The following is a 26,015-nucleotide window of genomic DNA, read 5'->3' as shown; positions in this document are numbered from 1 at the left end:
CGTTAACATATCCATTTTTTTTACTCCTGCAACATGCTTCCATCTCTCCAACATAATCCTTGGACATCTGCTCATTTTACAAGTCTCTATAATCTCCCATGTGTAACTTGATCATGTATTTTCTTGGCCTACACCTCCAAGACACACCAGGCAACCTTTTGGCCTTTCTGCTTTTGTCTCATTGTATGCAGTAAATGCATTGTTCTCCATTTAAGCATATTTATTATCTCACATTTAGTCTCAACTGCAGAAAGCAGTGCACATATATAGCCCATAGATTTAATAAAATAATTCTTATTTATTCTTTTTTCTTGTTCAACATTTATACAGAAAGGGGCCTAAAAACTCTTTGCCCGCCTTATTTCTTACCTGTCCATCCAGTAGCCCAAAAACTGAGAAGAAATAACCGACGACACGGCGTTAATTGCCGTAGCTACCATGTATAACTGAACCGCTTCTGACCTTATGTCATCTTGTGAAACTATGTCAGTGAGTGTTCCTTCATCACTGTAGTATCCTGCGTCTTTCCACCTCATCTCATCACTTCCAACAACACCTGTGTACTCGTAAGCATTTATGTCCACAGGAGAAAAGCCACCAGCACTGGATGAAAGACTTGAATTGAGTGATGATGGTGCTGGGGTACCAGAACAGTTGATGGCTCCTGTCTTTTGCAAACAGAGGCGGTCTAGAATGAATTTCTGTCCGAGAAGCACCTGGAAAATCATAATTGTTCATGTGAATACAATGGAAATTGCTTTTTGAAAGTGTCATCTTAATGTACATTTAATGCCAGTGCCTGAGGGTTGTTTTTCATGTGAAGTGTCTCGCACACATTTTTGGAGCTGTCCAAGCTTGATAGTGTTATTAATTCAGTTTATTTGGTTGTTAAATCTAAATGGTATTATCATTAAGTTTCTTAGAAAAAACCTTTGTCGCAACAAAATCTGTATGAGCAACATTTGAATGACAAGATTTACTCCTTCATTAATTCTTCTTCTTCTCTTCTTTCTCTGCATCTTTTTCCATTCCTATGTGAGGTCAATGTTTCTGACAGCTTTCTCCATCTGTCTCGGTCAGACACATCGCCCTCTGACAAATGTTTGTCTCTCAGATCCTCTTTAACAACATCCATCCACTTTTGTGTCACTCTTCCTCTTGCTCTCCCGCCAGGCACCTCCATCTGCATCACTCTCCTCCCTAAATAGGTCTCATCCCTTCTCATCACATGGCCATACCACTGCAGCCTTCTTTCCTGGGCCTTCTTTGATAGTTCTGCAACTTTAGTTGTCCCTCTTATTCTTTCCTTTTTGAGCCTGTCCATTTCTGTCACTCCACACATCCATCTAAGCATTTTCATCTCTATCGCATCTAATTTCTTCTCTTGCGCTCTGTTTACCAACCATATTTCAGCTTCCTTTATCACTCTTCCTTTAACTTTTACTTTGATTCTGCGGTCACACAAGACACCTGACATCTCTCTCCAATTTCTCCACCCAGCCTGCACTCTGCATGTTATTTTCACCAGCTACTGTTGAACCTAGATACCTAAATTTTTATATTTGTTTAAACCTTGTTCCTTCCATACTCATTGTGGAGTCTTGATCTTCATTAAACCTTAAATATTCAGTCTTCTTTCTACTGATCATGTATCATCTGTCTTCCAGTACCTTCCTCCACTGCTCTATTTTAACTCCACTACCCGTCTGTTAGTGCTGCATACCACGGTGTCATCAACAAACAGCATGCACCAGGTGGACTGATCTTTTATTCCTTGAGATAACACAGCCATAATCAGGTAAAAAAGATATGGACTTAGCAGATCCCTGATGTAAACAAACTCCTATTGGTATACATTCAGTTAACCCAATACTACTTCTAACCTGCATTTTTGCCTTCTTGGATCAACCTCATATACTATTCCTGTGTTCCCTTTGCTCTCATACACCTCCAAACCTCTTGGAGTGGGACTCTGTCATATGCCTTTTCCAGATTTATGAATACTATGTGCAGTCCTTTCTGCTTTTCACGGTGTTTTTCCATCATCTGTCGAAGGGCAAAGAATACATCTGTTGTCCATCTTCCTGGCATGAAACCAAACTGTTCTTCACCCACGACGTTTCTTCACTAACCTTGATCCATTACTCTTCCCCAGATTTTCATGGTGTGAGACGTTAGCTTTATTCCTCTGTAATTTGCACAATCCTGGATGACACCCATCTCTTTATAGATAGGTACAATTAAGGTTTCTCTCCATTCTTTTGGTATCTTTTCCTGACTGTATATCTTCTTTGCTTGGTCCCACAGCATGTCTATTCCTTCTTCTCCCAGGCTCTTCCACACTTCTGCAGGAATTTCATCTGGTCCTACTGCTTTACCATTTTTTGTCTTCTTTAGTGCCTTATTTGCCTCCTTTCTGCCAACAGTATGTGTCATACCATGGTTCTGGAATCCATCTTCAAAGATTTTTCTAGGATTTTCTTCATTTAACAGGTGTTAATATTCTTTCCACCTCTTCTTTCTCTTATCCTCGTTGCATAAAACCATTCCATTCTCATCCCTAAACTGTTTTATATGGAAGTAGTCTTTGGTGTTCTTGTCCTTCAACTTTGTAATTCTGTGAATTTTTCTCTACCCCCTCAGGCGTTTCCAGCCCTTTGTACATGTCATCTAATGCTCTTGCCTTTTCTTGTGCAACTGCCTTCTTTGCCTGTTTCTTACGTATAGTGTACCCCTCCTTATCCTCTTGCTGTCCATAATTTTCCCAGATCTTTTTTGCATCTTATTTTGGCTTTCACCACCCATTTCACTTTACCATTCCATCACCAGGTTTCCCTATCGCCAAAAAGGTTTCTTCCAAGATGTCTTTCCCAACACCTCTACACCCACTGTCTTTGTCACCCTACTGTTGTGATTCCACCATTCTTGAACTCCTGTAGCGATCTAACTTTCCTCAATACTCTTTCCTTACATTCCTTCCTCGTTTCCTCCTCTTGTGTCAGCTTCCATCACTTGATTTTTGGTAGGACATGTGCAGGCCTACCTTTTACTGTGCTCCTTATTCCAAAATCCATTACCACCACCCTGTTCTGTGCTGCCACATATTCTCCATTTACAACTCTACAGTTCCTCACCTCTCTCAGACGTGATCTTCTGCACATGAGGAAGTCAATCTAACTTTCTCTTGTCCTCCTCTTGTATGTAATGTACTGATTTACTGTCTTTTCAAACCAGGTGTTGACAATAGCCAAATAAAATGACACTTAACAGTCCACAACTCTCTCACTCTCATCAATTCTCTCTCCAAATCCCCAGGCACCATGTACCCTCTCAGTGCCCTCTCTGGTCCTTCCTACATGTCCATTCATGTCACCACCAATAATTGATCTCTTTTCTGCTGGTATTTCACTCAACTGTTGGTCCATTTCCTCCCAAAATGCCACTTTCTCAACTTCATCTCATCCTGCTTGAAGGGCATAAGTGCTCGTGATGTTGACTATTTAGTCAACATCACGAGCACTTATTTTTCCATCTAGGCACAGTTTCACAACCACTGCTCTGTCACTTGTCCCTTTCATGCTTATCATGCTGTCTTTTAAGCTTTTTTAAAGAACTATTTCCACTCCATTTCTACTTTCCTTATTTGCTCCACTATAAAGCAACTTATATCCACACTCAAAGTTCCAACCCTCAAAGCTAGCACCCTCTTCCTTTCCCTCACTCTTCTTCTCCTTCTTTGGGCTCGCTTTTTAACTGGGGTGCACCCTACCCAGTAGCCCTTGCCCAGTCATAAAGGGGGCTGGTGAGGCCCCTGCGCATTGCCTACAGGGGACGCCCCAGCACTATCCAATTTCTGATGAAAGCCCACTGCCCACTCCTTCATTAATTCATTTTTCTGTAAATGACTTCATTCTAATTGTTTTTGTATATAATTTTCTGCTTCTTGATTATAAGGAGTACGACTCTGGCGTGGCATCTGCAAGTAGGAATTCTTTCCTCCACTTGGATTTTGATGATTGATGACAGTTACCCTTGTAAGGCATACCCATATCCTTAATTTCCTCTAATGAAGTATTTCTTAAAATAAAGTTCTTCAGTATTAAAATCTTCATGCTTTTAAAATGCACGCCCAAACATTTTATCTCATTTTGACTTATCAGATTTCCTACTCCATCCTCCCCTTCAGGTTGATGGAACTCTGCTGAATTGAGTCTGAAGTTTTAACTATTCTGGGTGTAACTTTTGACTCACATCTAACTTTTGAGAAACATCTAATGAAAGTTTCAGCAAATACCGCACGAACATTAGGTATTGTTCATAGGGACTCATTTATTTATAACAGTGATAAAATCAATACAACCTGTTTTAAGTCATTTGCACTTCCTTTACTGGAATACCGTTCTCCGGTGTGGATGTCTGCTTCTGCCAGAATCTCTTTCAGATAGAGGTGTTCGTGGTGGTAGGTTTCTGTTTCCTAACAGTAGCAGTTATGACTTGGACCATCCACGGATGGTCTCTTATTTGTCACTTTTTCATAAGTTGTATTTCAACAGAGATCTTTCACATTCACAATTGATCCCTGATCACCTTTATCTGCCGAGAGAGAGCAACCAGATTCACTGAACAGCAGCACCAATATGCAGTCAAGCTGCCTCGCTGTCAAACTTCTCAGTTCCACAGGTCCTTTATTCCTCACATCGTTGGACTGTGGAACAGCTTCCCAGAGGATGTCGCACAGTTAGAGCTTCAAAAGTTCCTGCGAAAATGTAATGCATTACTACCCAATACTATTCTTGCATTTGAATGCAATTTTATCTATTTATTAATTTCTTTTTTTCTTTTTTAATAAGTGAGTGGGATCTCTTCTTTCTGTATTTCCCTTTGCTTCCTCTTGCTTCTTCCTGATGAACACCTTAATATTCTTTGAAGCTTGAACTTCAAGTCAATGGCCCCTTTGGTGGGCTTGTATCCTTTTGCGGTGAATTTTCCTCACGAAGAAAAAAAAAGTATATCTTAGTTTAACCAGACCACTGAGCTGATTAACAGCTCTCCTAGGGCTGGCCCGAAGGATTAGACTTATTTTACGTAGCTAAGAACCAGTTGGTTACCTAGCAATGGGACCTACAGCTTATTGTGAAGTCCGAACCACATTATAGCGAGAAATGAATTTCTATTACCAGAAATAAATTCCTCTAATTCTTCATTGGCCGGCCGGAGAATCGAACGCGGGCCCAGCACAGTGCTAGCCGAGAACGATATCGACCGGTCCAAAGAGGAACTTCCTCACGAAGAACTGATGGCAGTGAATTTTCCCTGGGTGAATTGATGGCTGTGAACTTTCCTAATCAGCTCATTGATTTTATTACTAATCCTGTATTGCTGAGAATGATGTAGTGGAAGGGCTACCCCAATGGAAAGCAAAGCCATGGTAGAGATGATCTGACTTATAATGTGGTGGGAGCGACATGCTCGCAAGATGACAAGTTTTAACTCATTTTGCTATCTTTGGCTCTTGATACATTTGATAAGTATAGTTGTTTCTAAGATGAAAGATAACCTTTATCTTTTGTCGTTCATTATGATTTAACATAATAATGTGTGGCAAACTTTCTGTATAGATCTTGGCTTCTCTCGCCGTTTCATCCAACTGGGTCTCAGTGAAGGCGAGGAACGCACCATTTTCTGTTTTCCAGTCCTCTTTCAGGACAGGACGTTTTGCGATGCCATCCCTCCATCGTGTGACATGAGCCTCCATCCAGTGCATGCAAGTAGAGAGGAGGGGACTTGGTTGCTTGTTCTCGGCTTCCCTTTTCCCCAGTAAGATCTCTTGTAGCACTGCCATGGGGTGTTGTGTTGTGGTGCTGGAGGTGGGGTTATATAGGTGGGGGAACTGAAAGAGGGTATTTGGAGAGGGGGAAAGTTAGGGAGGTGCTAATACAGGGTTGTGAGCGGGGTAGGTTGATTTGAAGGGCTTGTAGGTGAAGGGGGAGGTTATTCGTTGTTGTTTTTGCTCTTCTCTTTCAAGACACTAACAGCAACAGCAGCAGCAGGAGGAGGAGGAGGAGGGAGGAGGAGGAGGGAGTGCTTGAGCATTGACGTCGAGGAGAGGACTGAGGGCACCGCGAGTACAGTGAGGAGGGGTAGATAATACGGGGGAAGGGGCGTGACAGAAGAAAGGGGAGGGCCAAAGGGGGTTGCGGTAGTATTTTGAGGAGGGTGAGAAGAGTGAGGGAAACGGGTTCATGAGAGGGAGGAGAGGAAGGAAAACATAAGAAGGATCATTCGAATGAGGCATTGGAGATAATGAAGTCATTATGACTGACATAATGTTTCGAGCATTCAGTAAATTGCCTTGTATCTCCGTCTCCGAAGAGAGTGACTGGATTCTGAATCACAGAAAACGCCTGACCGACCTCCCACACATAGCAAGATTTGCTCCTACTCTCATTTCGGGATTGACGAAAAGAAAGCTGGATTTCAGCTGTATGCTGACACTCCTAACTAAGTATTTATTGTAACTTTTAACTCGCGTTGCTCCCACTAAATTAGGGAATAAGGAATTTGAGGGGCATCAAACTGACCTAGCTGACCTGTGTCTCTTAAGATCAAGTTCAAAATGATTGGGTGAAAACAATCCCAATCAGCCCACCATAGATATTATGTAGGCTACGCTTCATCAAACTTTTGGTAAAATAAAAGGTTACTTTTAAATTACCTTTGACATAAAAAAAGTCAAGGTGAAGAATAATCGGATCAAATAAGCACCACCTCCAAGGTAGTGCCTAGCTTCACCAAAATGAAAGAAAAATAAGATAATGAAAGATAAAATCTGGGCTTTTAAATTGAACCACTGGAGGAAAATACTCACCAACCATCAAGAAAAATCAGACACTGACGCCTGACATGACCAGTGATGGTGGAAAACAGGTCACGATTAAAAATCCTGACAGCGAGACTTTCAACGCAAGGTCGAACGATACAACTCGCGTACGGTTTCGGCGGCGGCATCCGGGAAGAAAAACTTAAATTTTGATCTTTAAATTGACGTGTAATCATCACCACCAAAGGTACCCACCAACCAGGTTTGATCAAAATCCGAACTAAAACTGAACGAAGGTGATTAACATGAATTCAGGACAGCACTAAAAACCACCCCTGGGTCGAGCGGGTCAAGAGAGAAACTTTGCACTCGTGGTTTGATTAGCGTCTGATTCCTCAAGTGATGATGATATCAATTCCAACGAAGACCATTTCTGAACGAGTAACAAAGAACCTGCCGTGTAGGCTCCCTTGGGACATGCCCTGCAAAACCTCAATATTCTTTTATAAATAACTCAAATGGGGTCCTCGAATACTGCAGCAACCAGTATTTGCCGCATGTCCACATATAAAGGAATCACAGAATGCTGCTGCCTCAGCACACAGCCGCTGGGGTCATCGACCTTGCTCCGGTAACGCTGACAGATAGATATACAGTACAGTACATCAGCACATTTGACTCCTTCTGGTAATAATAATAATAATAATAATCTTTATTTCGGCTCAGGGCCACATACCGTACATGGGATATACAGTACAAAGTAGAGACACTACAATACACGCAATCTAGATACACGAGATAAAATGATAAAAATGATAGTTGGCAATATATATCCACACAGTTGCTGAAGTAGTAGCAAAATTAGTATTCATGATAATGGTAATGACAGTACTAATATTGCGAATAACGGTAAAAATATTAAAAATGATAACAGCTGGAAATAGAGTGCATACAAATGAATTCCAGCTAGGACCTAAATACGAAAATCAGGTCCGAGGACTAAATACTCAAAATGAAAAATAAAATAATAATAATAATAATAATAATAATAATAATAATAATAATAATAATAATAATAATAATAACATGAATGATAATAATAACAATAAGAAATCTTTTAGGAAGGTCTGAGAGCAAGAATTCTACTGTCATATGCTTGGTCTCTCTCTCTCTCTCTCTCTCTCTCTCTCTCTCTCTCTCTCTCTCTCTCTCTCTCGCCGTATGCCTTCCAGTTCCCAGGACAACCCTTTTGGGATGAGGTTGCTAGCGTCTAACTAACTGAGCACAATCGTATTTGCATGAAGCGTGCCCGTCCACCCGGTTTCGCCCAGGAGTCTTACTTTGGACCTGTCCAGGGCAAGGACAGGCAGGTGGGTGGGCAAGGACAGTCAGAGAAAAGCAAATCATGCGACAAAACTGAGAAAGCGAGCCAAGTGCCGCTCTCTTCCTGTAAGTCTATCTAAGGGAAAGATTCGAAAAGAAGTAAGGCGTCACATTCAGACTTTTGCACAAATGATCACACTCACTATTAATCATAAGACAACAGTAGGCTCACTATATTTTCGTGCAGTAGTAATGATACAGTTCTGTAACTGTGAGAATAGCCGCATAATCTTACCATAGTACTGTAGCAGCATACAAATAAAAATATAACGGGCTCGGCGCTTATAAATACCATCTTTCGACACTTCCGTTTTAGTTCCTGTTGACAGAATTATCGTTTTCTTTCTCCGTCAGTGGTGAAGCACGCTTAGTATGGTCATTTCTATCTACTGTATAGTCCACTGTGAAATACCATTCAGACTGATTCCGCTGTTGACACCGAGAACGGTGCGGGAGCACAAAACACAATTACTAATAATAATTCTGGAAGAATAGCTCGATATTCACAGCACCAGGAACTGTTGCATTGAATGTTCACCCCATCAGATTGAGCTACGTAGTGCATGTTCCACTTAGAATCTCGACGACCTCATTATGTGAAGTATCCGGTATCATATTTGCACGAGCAAGAATAAACCATGACATGAATACCGCCCCCTGAAACGACCGCAGAATTCATGTTAAGCAATGGAAACCATTGTTTAGTTTATCACACACTGACGTTAGCGTTTTAGTGGGATGCCTGTGGAGAGAGAGAGAGAGAGAGAGAGAGAGAGAGAGAGAGAGAGAGAGAGAGAGAGAGAGAGAGTGATATGATATTTACACTTGTCAAGTGTTACCTGTAAAAGGATTTTTCAAACAACACTGACTTGTGTAAAGTAGACGGCATTATTTTCCCTCAATTACAAGAATTGCTCTAAGGAAACGACGTAATTTATCTCTAGGGGCGGATTAATGAACAACTAAATGACACTCGCTGGACATCTGCTGGCAAGTTTCTGATAAAGCGCTCTCGAATGATAACCTAATTTTGTTGACTTGGCTGGGAGGGTCCTCCAAATGCGTGCATGGACCCTGCGCCCAACTCTGACGGAACGGGCTTCAAGACGACTTGCTTCTTTCCACACGAGCTCGTTTTTGACCGTTGTAGCATCTTGTTAGTGGTGGTGACAAGTCTGAAGTGATGCGTGTTTGCGTTCGTGGAACTCCGCTTTACTGAAAACGTACAACTTCATATTTGTCACCAATGTTGCCTAATTAGTACAATCTTGGGCGCTGAATGCTGGAAAATCCCAGAAAATTAGCTCGTGTGGCGTAGCCATAAACATTATGGCTCATGATCTCATATAGATCACGACAGAGATGTTTTGAAGCAGACCTTCCCCGTGTCTGACACCGTACAGTGCATCAGGTGATCCCTGCTACGAAATCGCAAATCAGCCAGAAGGACGAGTTGAAAACAGTTTCCTCTAAAAAGCAATTATGTGAAAGGAAAACGAATAATGCTGACTCATGTGTTTGTCCCACTTTGAAAATTCGCTTCCTCTGCAACCTGTCTTATGTTTGCAGGGTTCGCCATTTTGCTCATTATGCGTTTAAGATTTTGTTATTTCATCACTGATAATTATTATTGTCCCTGTAATAAACTGCTTCCCCAAACAGCTACGAAGACGCTCGACTTCTACAAAACTTTCCATCAATACCAACCCCCCCCCCCCTCTCTCCTTCTCTCTCTCTCTCTCTCTCTTTGTCAACAGGAGAATAGAATAGAATAGAATAGAATAAAATATAGAATTTAGGCCAAAGGCCAAGCGCTGGGACCTATGAGGTCACTCAGCGCTGAAAGGGAAATTGACAGTAAGAGGGATGAAAGATGTGACAACAAAAGACGTTCATCTTTCCGTTTGCGCGTCCAGCTTCTTGTCTCCAATTTCTCACCCTTCCATTAACCCTCGATTCAGGCTAACTATCAAAATTTCATCTCATGAGTCAGTAGTTGAATATTTTGCCTTTCATTCACGTTCGCCTGTGACACTTTGCTTTTCAAAGCAAGAAGAAGTTGCCAACTGTCACCTTGAACGTTCTTTTTCTGTTCATCAGAGTATTCTATCTACTTAAAGATTCATCCGTTGTCCTACTTTGTCATCAACCATATCATTGACTAATAAGTACGCGTAGAAACAATCGCTTCCATTCTTCCACAGCCCATAATGGGAACCATTACTTCATATCCTTAGCTCCATTTAATCTCATAACTTTCTAGCTAATAATATTGATTTCTCACTCATACTATTTCAATTCCCTTTGATCTAACGTCCTTTACAGTTTCCTTAACTTTTCATGACACCCCATCGATACGAATGTTAAACAGCCACGGAAACATTAAATTCACGCACCAGACCAGTCAGTCACCTCAAGTTTCCACCAGTGTAACCGGCCTACAGACAGCAAGTCCCATTGCATCATGCATCCTCACCACTTCACCTCCCTTTCACCTCGGTCACAACTAGACTTTCTGCTGATTCCTTTATACCTTACAAGGTCTTGCCTTTTCACTTGCAGACTCTTCACATAAATATTTCATGGAATAAACTTGATCCAGACTCACTGCTGTTCCCCTTCCAAACAGAGCTTGTGCCGGGTCTGCTCCTTTCGTCAGTCAGCTCCACTCATATCAGTGCTTTTCAGCTGTGCTGCACGGTCTCATTATCACGACCCCGCCACATCAGCCTTCTTATGCCTTCATTAAATTCTCTATTTGGAAACTTTTTAGTCACAGTGGTATAACCGAAACACCCTTATCACGATTACACTATCCACCTTGAAGGGTGGTGGATAAAACTTCAATGATTTGTTTTTAAAGTCAGTATCATGTTTCTACAACTTTGGTAAAGATTGTTGGTAGGTACTGTACCAAAAACTATTTTGACACTGATCTATTTTTCAGTATCAGAGGCCAAACTAAAAATCTTAATTTCATTCTCAAAAAATTCTTTTTCCTCTGATTTGGATGGAACTTGAGTGGCTGGTAACTTTGGGCTTTTGATTATTGTCCTTCAATGTTTGTATTTTCAATGAGACCCGTTTTTCAACGTCCCAGGTTAATTTAAATATCAAAGGTTACTTTTGTCTGATTTTTATGAAACTTGAGAGGTAACGTTAGCAACATGAGGATGGGCATTTATTACTCCAGAAGATATTTTCACCTTGGCCTATTTTTCAAGGTCATGGATCAATTTAAATGTAAAAATTTTACATTAATCTCATTCAAATGTAATTTGGTAGTTGGTACTTTGGAGGAATGTCATTATTTCCCCCGCAATATTTTTTTGTCGAAAGGCACTACAGGCGATGATGATGATGATGATGATGATGATGACCTACTTTTCGACATCAAATGTTCATTCAAGGGCTAAAAATGTATCACTTTTTCTCTATAGTTGGCAGTTGCATTTGCCTGTGGGTGAGTAACACATATGTATAGTTCATTTCGTATATATGTGGGAAAAACTCTTTTGTCTCACGTTCTTTATCGCACTAGACGCCAAATCCCCATTTCAACCCTTAGTGTAACAGGAGGCCACGAAAGCTCAGTTAAGACAAGAGCGACTCTTTCTTGGGGATTTATTCATTGCTCAACCGACCGCCTGATTAAATAAAGCTTCCGTAATTTCGTAGACAACTCTACGTAGTGAGCAGTGGTGGTCTAGTCTTGAGATCTAGCAGTTTAGTACGAGCTTCTGACACATATCCACACTGGAATATTTCTCTACGAAGGCAGCATCAAACAATGATCCAGTGCGTCTTGATGCTCTCCAAATCGCACTCCTTCGTCACACACAGGCTTCACTCATTGTGCCCCATTACTGTATTCATTTTCTCTGTATTCATGTTAGGTTTCTCTTCGACCTTATCAATACACTTTCTTCATTCTATCAAGATAGGTTCCGTCCCTTTTTCATCAAAATCTCCAGCACATCCCTTTATATTAGTCTTAATATCTTGAGCAGTGTTTTAAACTAGAAAGAAGCTATGTAACATCTGCTGAGAAATAACACTTGACTTGCAGTCATTCCATGATGCCACATAGTTCGATCAAGTACACACTCAAAGCTTGCTTTATGCTCAGTAGTGTTAAAGATTTAAGTACCCCCGGGCCCTTTGATGGAAGCGACTCGGTACAGTTGACAACCGCTGGAACAACCTCCTCCGATAACCTCTCTCCGAAAAAAACAGAAAAAAATGCTGATGTAATTACACTGGAACCTTACGCTCCAGTACAAAACAAACCCAAAAGAAGTAAATATCGTCTTGACCCAAGCTTGACTCACTTCGACTCCCTCTTTGCGAGTGAAAGCTGGTCAAGGTTTCCAGCCTTAGAAACAGAACAGAAAATATCAGCCCTAAAGTTAGAGACTACCTATTAAGCAGACATTCAACGACAGAAATGTCGTTTAGACAGATAAGAGAAAAGACGTGGCTTATAGAAGCTACAACAGAGTCAATCTGAGGACTATATGTCTATAACAGCAATAGATAATATAAATGTAAAAATTAAAAAGCATGACACTATGAATACCATTCAGGGTACCATTGTGCTTCCTGAGAGCAGTGAAGAACCAATCGAAAAGAATATTCTCTTGGACTCTCTTAAAAAAAGATATCCCAGAGTCCAAGATTGTGAGGTATATACTGTAATATACCGAGTAAACAAAAAATAAGAAAATGTTAAAAATCACAAAAATAAAGTTTGAGGGCCAATATCTACCCCAAAAACTAAAAGTTTTAGGTCAAAACAGAGAAATAAGGCCCTATGTCCCAAAGCCACTACAGTGTCAAAACTGTAGTCAATATGGGCATGCAAAAAAATACTGTCGAAACGAACCTGTATGTGCTTATTGTGGATCTGAAGAACATACCACACAATGGAATTGCAGCGAACCAAAATGTATAAACTGTGGGCAGAATCATCATGCAAGATCCAAAGAATGCATGTATTACATATACAATATGGAACTGAAAATGCTACAAGAAAGAACAGGGATGTCTATTAGAGGCTAAATTAGAATCGAAAGTGAGAGGAATTCTAGATCCTGCTAAGAAACTTACATATGCCTCGATAACAAGAACTATAATGAAACAAAAATACATACAGATAGCAGTAACAAACCGCAGGAAAATAAATCTCAAAAAGAAAATAATGCTTTACAGAAAAACACTAAAATGATAAAGAATCAAGAAACAGGCACACTGGATATGGGTAACATTTTATCAAACTCATTTGAAATATTAATGCAAACAGCATTAATCAAGGTGATGATACTACTACAGAAGTAACAGAGGAAAGTCGTGATGGAGTGGAAGGCAAAGATAAAAAAGGCCTTTGGAGAGAACACCACCCAAAACGAAAAAAAACAACTATAATTAGAGCAACATCGGTTAAACCAAAGACAAAGGATATAAAGAAAGAACAAAAACAAAGAATATACCTTTATCTCTTAAAATAATAGTAAAACCTATGGATGCAGCTATCCAAAACACTGAAGTTGAAGATCACAATGATTATGTCAAGGGAAAAGAGATTACTCCATCACCAATAATTGGTACAAGAGCAATTGAAACAAGGAATGTACATGAAAACACTTGTGGATGTAATGATTGTTTTGTAGAATTGTGCAATAATAACAAAAACATAACAAAAGATGGTTTGACAAACATTATAAGAAATTTTATGAAATACAGAAAAAAAGAAAGCGCAGATTTGAGTACCCATGAAAAAGGACGCATGTGCATTGAGCACTTAGTATATTATAAAGAAAAACAAATGAATGTCGTGAGTAAATTATTAGAAAAAATCTAAGTTGATAGCATAAAAAAAAGAGAGTAAAACTCGATCGCTATAGTAAAATATTTTCAGTAACTATAATATACAATGGAACGTAAATGGTCTGCAGACCAGATTACACTTAGGAGAAATACAACCATTACGAAAAGAGTACGATCCAATGTTTGCAACATGTCAACAAAACAATATCAACAATAGGTAAATATACCTTAGCATCTACATCTAGAGAGGAAGAAGGAAATTTAGGTACTGCTATATATGTCCATAACAAATTATGTTATGACAAAGTACCTGTAAACTTTACTGATCTGCAAATATCAAGTATTAGAATACGAATAAAAAACGATAATTATGTAATTTATAATTTAATACAACCAACCTAATAAAAATTATGACTTTGACAAACTTAAAGACTTACTTAATAATGCCAAGGAACCTACATTAATAGTAGGGACTTTAATGCCCACAACCTGATGTGGGACTATAATTTTACAGACTCAAATAGGGCAGGAAGTAAATTAGAAGAATTCATAGACTCATATGACATGTGCTGTATAAATGATAATGAAATCAGCACATGGTTTTCTAAAACACATGGAACATTTTCCTCAATCGACTTAACTCTACGTAAAACAAACATAGTTTACTAATTGGACTGGAATACAGTTGATGACCTGCACACAAGTGATCATTTCTCAATATTAATTTCATTATTACAAAATAATCCCACAAAACATGTCCCTAAGTATAACATTTATAAAGCAGATTGGGAGCAATATGAATTCCACACTGGGAATATCCCACTATTTGAATATTTAAAAGACCATAACGAAACTAATAAATTTCTTGTTGATTTCATTAAAAATGCTACTGATAAAGCAATACCAAAATCCAAATCTTATCCAACAAAACACAAAGTCCCATGGTGGTCTGAAAAACTAACAGAATTAATAAAAATAAAACACCAAATTGGAAGACGATTAGATAATTTGAATAGAAAGTTCAGTAAAATAAACAAAACATTACCGATATTAGAAGGGACTTTAAAAAAATTATTATATTATTATTAGAAACTGATACATTAAAACCTCTCTATAACAAAATATCTGCAAAATTTAAAAGAGAAGTAATTCATGGGAAAAATCATTTCATGGAAGAAATATGTATCATATCTCTCTAATAATACTCCCATGCAAAAAATATGGGAAAATTCAGGAAAATAAATGGTACCCGTGTTAAACCACCTAGACATGCCATAATAAAGATGGGAAAAGAATATGTGATCCTAAAGAAATAGGTAATGTAATAGGAGAAAATTTAGCAAAGATAAGTAGTGACAAAATTTGAATGAGCATTTCCACACAAAAAAAAATAGTATAGAATTAATAATAGTAAATTTTGAAACAATGGAAGACATATATTAAGAGAAAATTAATATGGAAGAGTTGGAATTTGCTCTGTTGAACAGCAATAAATCTGCCCCTGGAGGTGACAGTATTTGTTTTGAAATGATCTGCCATTTAGCACCTTTGGCAAAGACGTACTTATTAGAGTTTTATAACCACTTAAGGCTTCGAAATTTATTTCCTGATGAATGCCGTAAAGCTATAATTATTCCTATCCCCAGACCTGGAAAAGATCCCAGAATTACAGACCAGTTTCTTTAACAAGTTGTTTATGCAGATTACTAGAAAAAAGGTAAATGCTCGACTAACATGGCACATTCGAGAAAATAAAATTTTGACTCCCACTCAGTTTGGGTCACAATGTAACAGGTCTACACTGGATTCTCTTTCTAACTTGGAAGACCACATATGAAGAGGATTTGAACAAATACAAATTACTATAGCTGTCTTTTTTGACATTGAAAAGGCACATGATACTATAGTACATGGAGATATGCAATATTAAAAACGTTACATAAAAACAGGATTTGGGGACATTTACCTAGGTTTATCCAGAACTCTCTGACAAATTGCACTTTTCAAGTCCAAACAACACTGAAAATGCCTCATGCAAAAATCTGCACTCTGGTTTGTCTCGAGCCGAGTTCTGATACAGCTACGATTGGGGATTTCCCTTGGTCCGAAGGTTTCATTGGTATTTTACACAAGAGAAAAGAAAAGACATTTTGCCAAACAACACAGATTTCTCTGAAGTTCTCACTCCATTTTTTGCTGTCTCAAGGGAATGAGAGGGATGACAATGATAAACTGCAGTTCTAAAATGTTCTCCACTTATTATTATCATTATTACCACTCTAAATTAGTAGGCCTTATATAGGATTACCTTGAAAGGTTCCACGGAACAGAACGCCCCTTTTCAATAAACCAAATAACAGAATAAAGAAGAGAACAAATGAAAATACATGCACAAACACACACACATACACACACACACACACACACACACATATATATATATATATATATATATATATATATATATATATATATATATATATATATATATAAATGCAAGTAGGCATTACTAAAGGGTCTTTGCAGCGTTTCTTTGGCCCCCAGCTACAACCCCTTCATTCCGTCTACTGTACCTCCATTCATATTCTCTTTCTTCGATCCGACTTTCCACCTGCTCCTAGCAACTGTTTCTTGGTGCAACTGGGAGGTTTTCCTCTTGTTACACTTTTCAAACCTTCTTACTGTCAATTTCCTTTTCAGCGCTGAATGACCTCATGGATCCCAAGTGCTTGGTCCTTCGCAGTTGCACCATGAAACAATTGTTAGAATAGGGTGGAAACTAAGATGGAATATAGACAATATGATCGAGGGTGAAAGGAATGAAAGGGGTTGCAACTATGGGCCGAAGGGACGCTGTAAATTACCTTAAGTAATGCCTACAGTGCGCCACGTGAGGTGCATCGCCGGCACTAGCCCCTACGAGGGAGACTGAACATACGATTAGCACCCACGCCCCCTCTCCACCCAAGCCGGATAAGGAGCAACCTGGCAGTGGCAGGTGGCAACTTAGCAGGTAGACCTGTAGGCTCGCCCCCTAGCTTTTTACAGACTATATAGAAGGTCGTTCGGGTTTCCAGGGAAACCTAACACACCTTATGTTGGAATTCAACTCGGCACCACAAATCTGTGAAGTCCAGGATAAACCACTGAGTTTCCACAACCCGAAAGTACTTTCTGTTATAAGGTATTTTTTAAAAATCTGCTTAGTACTCGAATCAGTAGAATCTCTCTTATGGATGTTAAGCAAAAACACCGGTAGTATCATACATTACTTTATATATATATATATATATATATATATATATATATATATATATATATATATATATATATATATATGTAACTACTCAATGAAGGTGACCTTTGAAAAGTTGGTCAGCTATTCGAGGGTCCATTTTGGCTATACACAGCATATAAGACAAATGCTGAAACATTCGCATACCACAAGGGTCGCAGAAGCTGCTTGGTGATAAGACCACGAGGAGTAAAAAGTGCGATTTCAGCTTAGAACGTTCTAGAAGGTGAACCGGTTATGAAAACCGGTTTTGAAGAAAGCATTCAACTGATGTACGTATGTGTACGTGTACTTCGTGACGCCTTGGAGTACAGAGGCGTGTCTTGCCGTGCTTTGACCTCGAATGATGTCATGAGAGTGTGTTCGTATGTGCATTGCATAATGAATAAAATGGGAGTGATCAATGAAGGATTGGGCATTGCGATCCGTTATCGGTATAATTTAGCATGTAGTACATGCAAACACACATGGAGACTGTTCCAGAGGATTTTTGTGAAGTGAGTACAACTCATAAACATTTTAGATTTTTTTCAGACTCTGGAAAAACTCTATCCATGTTGCAGTGAAATCTTGTGGTTATGCATTTGTGTTTTGTGAATTTGCTTTTTAATATAACGCTGTTCTTTTACAGGTATTCCTCTCTCCTTCCTTCACGTCCCTCTTCAAGTAAGGGAGTGGTGACATTTTTAAAATGACCTGATTCTGTTAATTGACCTATTTATGATTTGAATGACTGATGAATTATTTTCTGTATTCCCTAAAGTAATTGGGTGTTTATTATTTTGGACCTTGTTTCCTTAGAAGTATTTTGGTAGATATGTTGAATCATTCGTTTTCATTCTTCGGAATTTTTTTAGAAGTTATTTTCGTTATTTTTGTCAATAAAGGTTTAGTTTTGTACTTAGTGTCTCATTCCAGTGGTCCTTAGATTTTAGTTAGGAAAGGTATAGCTTATGATGTCGGCTCACGCTACACGCTATCACACAATATCTCGGGAAAAGCGAAATACCAACCTCTGTTCATAGAATGGAGACTTAAATAAAGTATAGGTTTCAGGATTGGCCTTTACATATATATATATATATATATATATATATATATATATATATATATATATATATATATATATATATATATATATATATATATATATATATATATATATATATATATATATATATATATTGTTACGTGTAGGGTCTTGGCTGATCATTTATTGTTCAATTTATGTAATTTTCACGGCCCTGCAAACCAAGAATACACGTAACCTGTCACTTGAAGACAGGAGTTAACCTCAAAGACAGTCGTTAATTAGCCAAATGTTGCCAGTTAAGGGTAATTAACCTTAACAAAGAATATTCAAGGAATAAAGACTTTATAATAAACGTCCACCAACTGTGGACGCATACAAGAATCTCTACTTGTTAAGATGGTTTTAGATTTCAAACGCAACGGTTCCTCCAACATTGACCGAGACACAAGAAAGCATCGAGACTTAAACTGATTTGCTTACCCTAAATCCTAGGTATTTTACTGGAATAACGGGGTTGAAGCTAACAATATAATATTTTGGCTAAATCTAGACTTCATGAACACATATACCGTAAGTGGTGGCTGAAGGAGGAAACAAAGGAAATTTGAAATACAGCAAAAAAAAAAGGACAAAAGAATGGGCGAAGTTTTGAACAAAAGCGACTTTACCTTAGGACGAACGTTGTTGCGTGTCAACGGCCGAAGAGGAGTCCTTGCAATTGCTTCTTCACTTCACTAATAGAATAATAGACAAAGAAAGGGGAAAGAGGTCCAACCGGACGTGTTGTCTCCCCGAAAGCTTGGTTCTCTCTCCTGTTCCCTGACCGGCCTAGGTCAAAACAGTCACACCCTAGGCGTCTACGTTCTTGTTAAAAACATTCGCCAAGAGACAGGTAGAAAGGAAAAAAGGACCTTAGGACCACCTATTTTTAAGGCTGATATGGAAATTTTCCTATAGGGGAAAAATGGCTAAATGCTACCTATCCTTTCCAAAGGACGTTAAAGTTTGAACTGAAGACGCTCCTAATGTAGACAACATCCTTTACCGGTCTCGGTCAGGCTGATATTATTTACAATCAAAAGTTACGAGAGCGAACAGCAGTAATATTTATAAAAGCTCCCCCACTTAAGAGGGCCTTCACTCCCTTTTCGGGGGTGAAGGTCTGTACTAAGCAAGCTGTTCGCCTCTATTAGGTTACTCTTCTTCCCCTGAGCAGATTAGTCCTGGCTAGCCTACCTAGCTACAGAACTACCTAACCCTAGATAGGATATGAGCTATAATCACTACTTTACCTAATTCTAATAGTACTAGAAGGTGCTTACGGTTATTATAGGCTACCTCCTACAATCATGATATGTTTTAGACCTAGCCTAGTGGTACATTCTATGATATTCCCTAGCCTAACCTATCCTAACCCGACCGTAGCACCAACATAAGAGTTACTGTTCTAACTAAATTACAACTTGGTTTATGTTTAATACACTTAATAATTACTAGTTAATTCATGAGGGTTGCCTCATATGATAAATGGGTGCCTCACTGAGGTCTTAGGCCATGCGTGTCATGAGCATCGTGGCTCGGTTTACAATAGTTAAGATTATTGAAATTAGTTATGCTACTTACGTGATTACTGCGGCTCGGTGGTAAGTGGAAGGAACAAGGCTACTAAATTGATGTACCATTCTTAAGGCGGTCTAGACTAGGTACAAAAAAAAAAAAAAAAAAAGAAGAGATCACACTGGCTACCTCCTCTGGGCAACGGGGCCAGAATCACTCTAAGATGGTAGGGCACTGTGCCGAGAGGGCACTAGTGCCTGGATGAGCTTATAGCTCAGCAACTACTGGGCTCTCTTCTGCCCCTTCTTCTTCTTCTTCGGGTTCCTCCAAGGCCTATCAGTAGCAGGCCTAGGAGGTGATGAGGGCACCAACTACGGGGACAGGCCAGAAGGGCTAGCGGGCGCAAAGTCAGGGGCAACTTCAAAAGCTGCAGGAGGGCTCCCTACTCCAGCTGCTGCGACAACCGGAGCGAGAGCGATCTCGACTTCTGCATCCGAGGAGGTCAGTTCCTGGTCTTCCAAAGATGGGGTACCATTTCGATCCTCCAGGGGTTCATCCCCTGGAGTAAAATTTGGCAAAGAAGAAGTTTCGGGTGCTGGAGGCTCTCCAGTCGCAATGATCGACTGCATGGGGAATCCTAAATCTCCCGGAGGAGGATTCGCCTCATGATTTAAACCTGGCATAGGGGCCTTCTCAATTGGTAGCTCAACGTCCGTGGCGGACGGAGTCTGGCACTGCTCAGTGCTTGCAAGTGGCACTGGCAGCAGTTGAGGGTCAGGCATGCCTGACAAGGGGTCCGGAGGTGCAATACCTCGCGGACCACTTGGGTTTGGCTGCGGCAGAGATTCCTGCCCCAGCAGGAGATCGTAGCCTCTCCGAGAGTTTTGTTCGGGGGCGTCCGCTGGGCGTTGCTTGCTTGGGCAGCCCTCCCAATTTGTGGAGTGGTCTGTCCGCTTGCACGTCCTGCAGCGGTACTGCTCCTCCTGAATCTCTCTTCGCGGAGAGGGAGGACCTCTTGGTGGGCCAGCCCTTCGCGATTGGAGAGGGCTAGGCCTGAAATAGTTTGGGTTCTGCCCCTTCCGCGGACCACTTCGGTGGTCGGAAGGTGGGGGTTTGTCTTTATCGGGAGTTACAACTGGGGCCTCCGTGGAGGAGGTAACGTGGCTGCGAAGTGGCGTTGGTAACGGGCTTCCACAGAGAAGATCCCGACCCAACAAGAAGGCCACTCCGGGCCGAATTCCACCCACCACGCCAAGGCGGTGGGGTAGCGTACCCCAAGGCATCGTAACCTGGAGTTGGACCGTGGGAACGGTAATGGTGTGGCCCTCTATCCACTTCATTTCCCACTGGGTTTCTTTGTCAACCATGGCACCGGCTGGCACTTGGGCCCTAGTGATCAGGCTAATGTCTGCCGCAGTGTCTATTGTGACCGGAAGGGTCACGGGCAGGCTAGTGCTCTGAAGAGGGGCCACCGAGATGAACTGCGTTTCCAGTCTCTCGGGGTAAAGTATCCGGTGCGGACCGGCCGCAGAGAATGAAGTGCTGATTAGGTTGACAAATTTGGTGGTGGGGACATGATGTGGACAGGCCGGAGATCCAGCATTGTAGTGGCTGGCAGCCCCACAGGATTTGCATGGGCCTTTTGGATGGGCTCGGTGGCCTGCAGTAACTGTTGGAGGAGAGGGCTGAGCGGATGAATCGGGAGCGGAGTTCTGACTGGTAGGGTTAGGCTGCTTATTAGTGCCAAGTTTGTATCGGCACTCAGCTTCAGCGTGGCCCCCCTTCTTGCAATAGGTGCACATGGTCTTGCTCGGCAGTCCATTCTTCAGGCGAGTGGAGTTCGAGAGGTAGGCCTGGGGAACGATTCGCTTCTGCGAGGTGCTATGCGACTGATTGAAAGTTTCCCACTAATCAGCCATGCGACAAGCTTCCATAAGTGTGGAGGGCTGTTTATCGTTAAGATATACAGCAAGGGGCCCAGGCACACATTGGAAAAGGTCTTCTAGCATGGTCCGATTGAAAAGATCCTCAAACGTCGTGCAGGCCAAGGAGTCGAACCAGCGCATACTGGACTGGGTTTTGTGACATGCCCATTCCGTCCAAGACCAGCCGACTTCCTTGGCAAGACCTCGGAACTGTTGTCTCCATTTTTCTGGGGTTATTTCGTAGGCCTTTGTAATGCCTCTACAAACTTCCGCCATGTTGCCTCTCTGGCTCTTCTCCAGTGAGCGAAGCGCTGTCTTGGCTTTTCCCTCCATATGCTTGGCTAGTATTAAGGCTCTCTCCATCTCCGTGGTGCTGTAGTTATCGAAAAGAGCCTCGATCTCCTCCAGCCATGCTCGTCCTCAGTCCACTTGGGGACTAGGGAATTGATGCTCGAAATTGGAGCGTTTGATGCAGCAGGTGTAGGACTGGAGGCTTGCTGTCTAGCCATAGCTTCGGCATTCTCCATTTTCGCTCTTTCCAGCTCGAGCTCTTTCTCTTTGAAGGCTAGCTCACTTTCCTTGCAGGCTAACTCATGCTGTCTTCTTTCTTCTCTTTCCTCTTCTAGTTGCCTCTGCTCGGCTTCATACACCCTCCGTTCTTTTGCATACCTCCTCTGCTCTTCCTCATACTTCCTCTGCTCGAGTCTTTCTTCCTTCTCCCGCTTGGCCAAGTCGTCCACTTGCTCCTTGACCCAGGTGGTAAGTTCTGAGCCGGTGAGACCTGCCGCCGTCCCCAGCCCCAGGAAGGTTTTATAATTTTCTGCTGCCATGGTTCTGGTGGGGAAGGTCGTCTAACCAGGTCGACTGGGCGTACTTGGGCAGCGAGGAAGTGTCTCTTCAGTGACGTGGCACCCTTTCAAAAGGTGGCACTGTAGTTGGGTGTGCCGTGTACAGGTCACACTGGTGGCACTCAGTATTCCTAGGCACTGGTGCAGGTTAGGTTCCAGAAGAACTTTCTCTTCTGTGTTCCCTTTTTGTTTTGGTTTTATTTATTTTCTTATATGCTTGCCTGGTGGCACTTATGGTGCCAATGTGTTCCTAGGGACCCTCTACTGGAGTCCAACTAGGCTATATGGGAGGAAAGGCACTCTACACCCCCTGCAGAGTGTAACAATTGAATGAGAGAGAAAGGGAAGGTAAAAGGTAAAGAGAGAGAGAGTAAGCTATTCATTCAAGTGATGACAGTGCAGCAAATTATTGGCACTGTGGAATAAAGTGAATTTGGGTTTTTTTCTTTAAAGATCCTCGTGAGTGGCTGGTCCCAGTACCCAGTGCTAACCCCTTCTTCCTTCAGAGGGTGAAAACTACTGTTTGCTTCGGTATGGATAGCAGGCCTCACTCGTGACCGACAGTTTCTCACTGTATTGTAATCACTCTTAACTTGTCCTCATCTATTGTGGGACAGAGGTGTTTCTTTTATTTGGTTTACTGTATTTTAATTAATTGTCCTAGCGTCGGCCGTTCTTTCTTTGAAGAGGGTCACGTACACTTAGGTTATGAATGCTTACTTGAATGAAGAGAGAGAGAGAGAGAGAGAGAGAGAGAGAGAGAGAGAGAGAGAGAGAATCAGCTAATTTCTTGCTGGTTGAGAACATGTAAAGCAAAGATTTTATAAATGCACAGTGGCATGGATCTTAATAAAATCTGATATATACGTCGTCTTGGCTTCCTTAGGGATTGCGTTATTATCGTAATTTTCCTGGGAGCCGACGTCACAAGACTTTTAGCGTAAAATTTTAAATTCTTTTTATATGATTTTTACAGTGTGTATTTGTATAGGAACTTGTTATTGTATTAATCCTAACTAAGGCCTATCTTTCCCTGCCTAAATTATCTTTTGGTTTTGTCTATCGAAGTCTGTCTAGCTAAGATATTGCGAGGTGGGTCAGCTACACCAATGAAGGTAGACCCAAAAGGGCTGAGTCGAATCACAACAACAAGGTCTTAAAATGGCAGCCAAGTCCCGTTAGGCCTAAATTTCAAAAACAACCTCTGGCGGCGAAGGAACACCAAAATGGCCGGTCCTCTAGTTTAAACAATTTCAAAACAACCGCGCGGCGGGTATTTTCTTTTTAGCACAAATTCAAAACAACAAACGAAACAAATGCAGGTATCCAGATTACTCTAATTATCAAGAATGCATAGTGTTTTACGTTAAGGATGGAAAACGAAATTACCAAACAACTTTGTGTCTTTTGTTATTGTACTTCTCACCCGGACATTAAACAAAAGAATGAAAAAGAAATGCTGGCCGACCTGCGTAAATTTACGTTGCTGAACGGTACATTTTATTGTAAAATTACTATTTCAGTTCGTTTGCTATTTCACTGACACGGTTTTAACTGATTCCCGCTATATGCAAACAATAACGATCGGATACGTTACCGACGCGATTACTAAATTACTTTGTGTACAGGAAATGGGCTCCGCGGATTCGGTCTTAGGATTCGTTACTGAACGACTTAACTCGAACGCCGAACGCGGTAAAAATGCCCTATCTTAAACGTTACAAATTATGACTCGCTCTGCTTTCGATGCACCCTTTCCTACCTACGCTAATTCTCACTATACTTCTTATTATAACTATTCTCTTTATTGCTTGTTATTATGCCTGGTTCCTTGTTTGGAAGAGTGAAATGGAATTCAATATCTGACTTTTATCTTTGGAATTAATGTAATTTAATTTCCTTTTCTCCAGATTCTTTCTCTAAAATTTACTTTAGATTCTATGCAAGGTGGCCAATGTTACGTGTAGGGTCTTGGCTGATCATTTATGTTCAATTTACGTAATTTTCACGGCCCTGCAAACCAAGAATACACGTAACCTGTCACTTGAAGCCAAGAGTTAACCTCAAAGACAGTCGTTAATTAGCCAAAGGTCGCCAGTTAAGGGTAATTAACCTTAACAGAGAATATTCAAGGAATAAAGACTTTATAATAAACATCCACCAACTGCGGACGCATACAAGAATCTCTACTCGTTAAGATGATTTTAGATTCAAACGCAACGGTTCCTCCAAACTTTCACCGAGACACAAGAAAGCATTGAGACTTAAACTGGTTTGCTTACCCTAAATCCTAGGTATTTTACTAGAATAACGGGGTTGAAGCTAACAATATAATAATTTGGCTAAATCTAGACTTCGTGAACACATATACCGTAAGTGGTGGCTGAAGGAGGAAACAAAGGAAATTTGAAATACAGAAAAAGTTACTAGTCAATCGACGAAGCTTCAACAAGAATCGGACTTACCATGAACGTCGAGTCGTTTGCGCATACAATGGACCTCAGGAGTCAGGGTTCTGGCAGTCTTCCCAATTCACTAATTAATATAGACATAGGAGTAAAAGTGGCAAAGAACAAAGAAGACCGTTCTGGCACGCACGTTGCGTACACGCTTGTTCGTGGACAGTCTCTCTCTCTCTGCCCTCGCTCGCGTTCCCGCCAGGTGAGGCTGTCTCTTGACATACCGCCCCAGGCAATCCGACCTTGACAAAGGCATCGCCGAATGCATAGAAGAGAGGGAAAGATAGGTTAAGGCCACCATTACTAGGGGTCATTGAGTGTAAACCCTCTCTGAGGCTTAGGTCCCTAATGCCATAGCATATTTTGTTTTTTTGAACTGACCAGCCTATGCACGGACGCCATCTGTCTCATATTCCTACACCTAAATACATCGAGGGCGAACAGCAGTAATATTTATAAATATATATATATATATATATATATATATATATATATATATATATATATATATATATATATATATATATATATATATATATATATATATATATATATATATATATATATATATATATATATATATATATTGTGATATAAGTGTCCAGTGTCTGTTCTTCAAATCAAACCTGATATCTAAGTGCTTGTCCCGGAGTCTAAGGCACCATTTATATATGGGGAAATGGTCCAGTCTAGTGCACCATTTATATATGGTGACCCCGGAGTGTCCAGTGTCTGTTCTTTAAATCAAACCTGGTATCTAAGTGCTTGATATTTGATTACCAAACTTACCAATTATTCAACAATTATAGTTACCTCACAAAAGCCAGACACCTGAACCCTCATCACACATAAAAGACGACTGATTTCTC

At 40.6% G+C, this 26,015-nt stretch overlaps 1 protein-coding gene across 3 annotated transcripts in view; it reads right to left on the bottom strand.

The window, feature by feature from the left end:
- Positions 1-25,334, bottom strand: part of LOC136827875 (uncharacterized) — a 75,033-nt gene extending 49,699 nt beyond the window's left edge. Inside the window, exons 1-2 of one of the 3 annotated variants that reach the window (XM_067085334.1) lie at positions 25,153-25,334; positions 370-716 (exon numbers count right to left, since the gene is read on the bottom strand). In XM_067085334.1, the coding sequence (XP_066941435.1) occupies positions 370-716; positions 25,153-25,155 (350 nt within the window). In that variant the 5' untranslated portion in view covers positions 25,156-25,334. Of the gene's footprint in view, positions 1-369; positions 717-8,438; positions 8,814-25,152 lie in introns of those variants that run through there. The other 2 variants (XM_067085333.1, XM_067085335.1) reach the window with 2 other exon arrangements.
- Positions 25,335-26,015: the final 681 nt, after the last annotated feature.

Source organism: Macrobrachium rosenbergii, chromosome 42, assembly GCF_040412425.1.
Source record: "Macrobrachium rosenbergii isolate ZJJX-2024 chromosome 42, ASM4041242v1, whole genome shotgun sequence".
Classification (NCBI taxonomy): Eukaryota; Metazoa; Arthropoda; class Malacostraca; order Decapoda; family Palaemonidae; genus Macrobrachium; species Macrobrachium rosenbergii.
The sequence above is the reverse complement of the archived record's forward strand: the minus strand, read 5'-3'. Positions and strand labels throughout refer to the sequence as shown.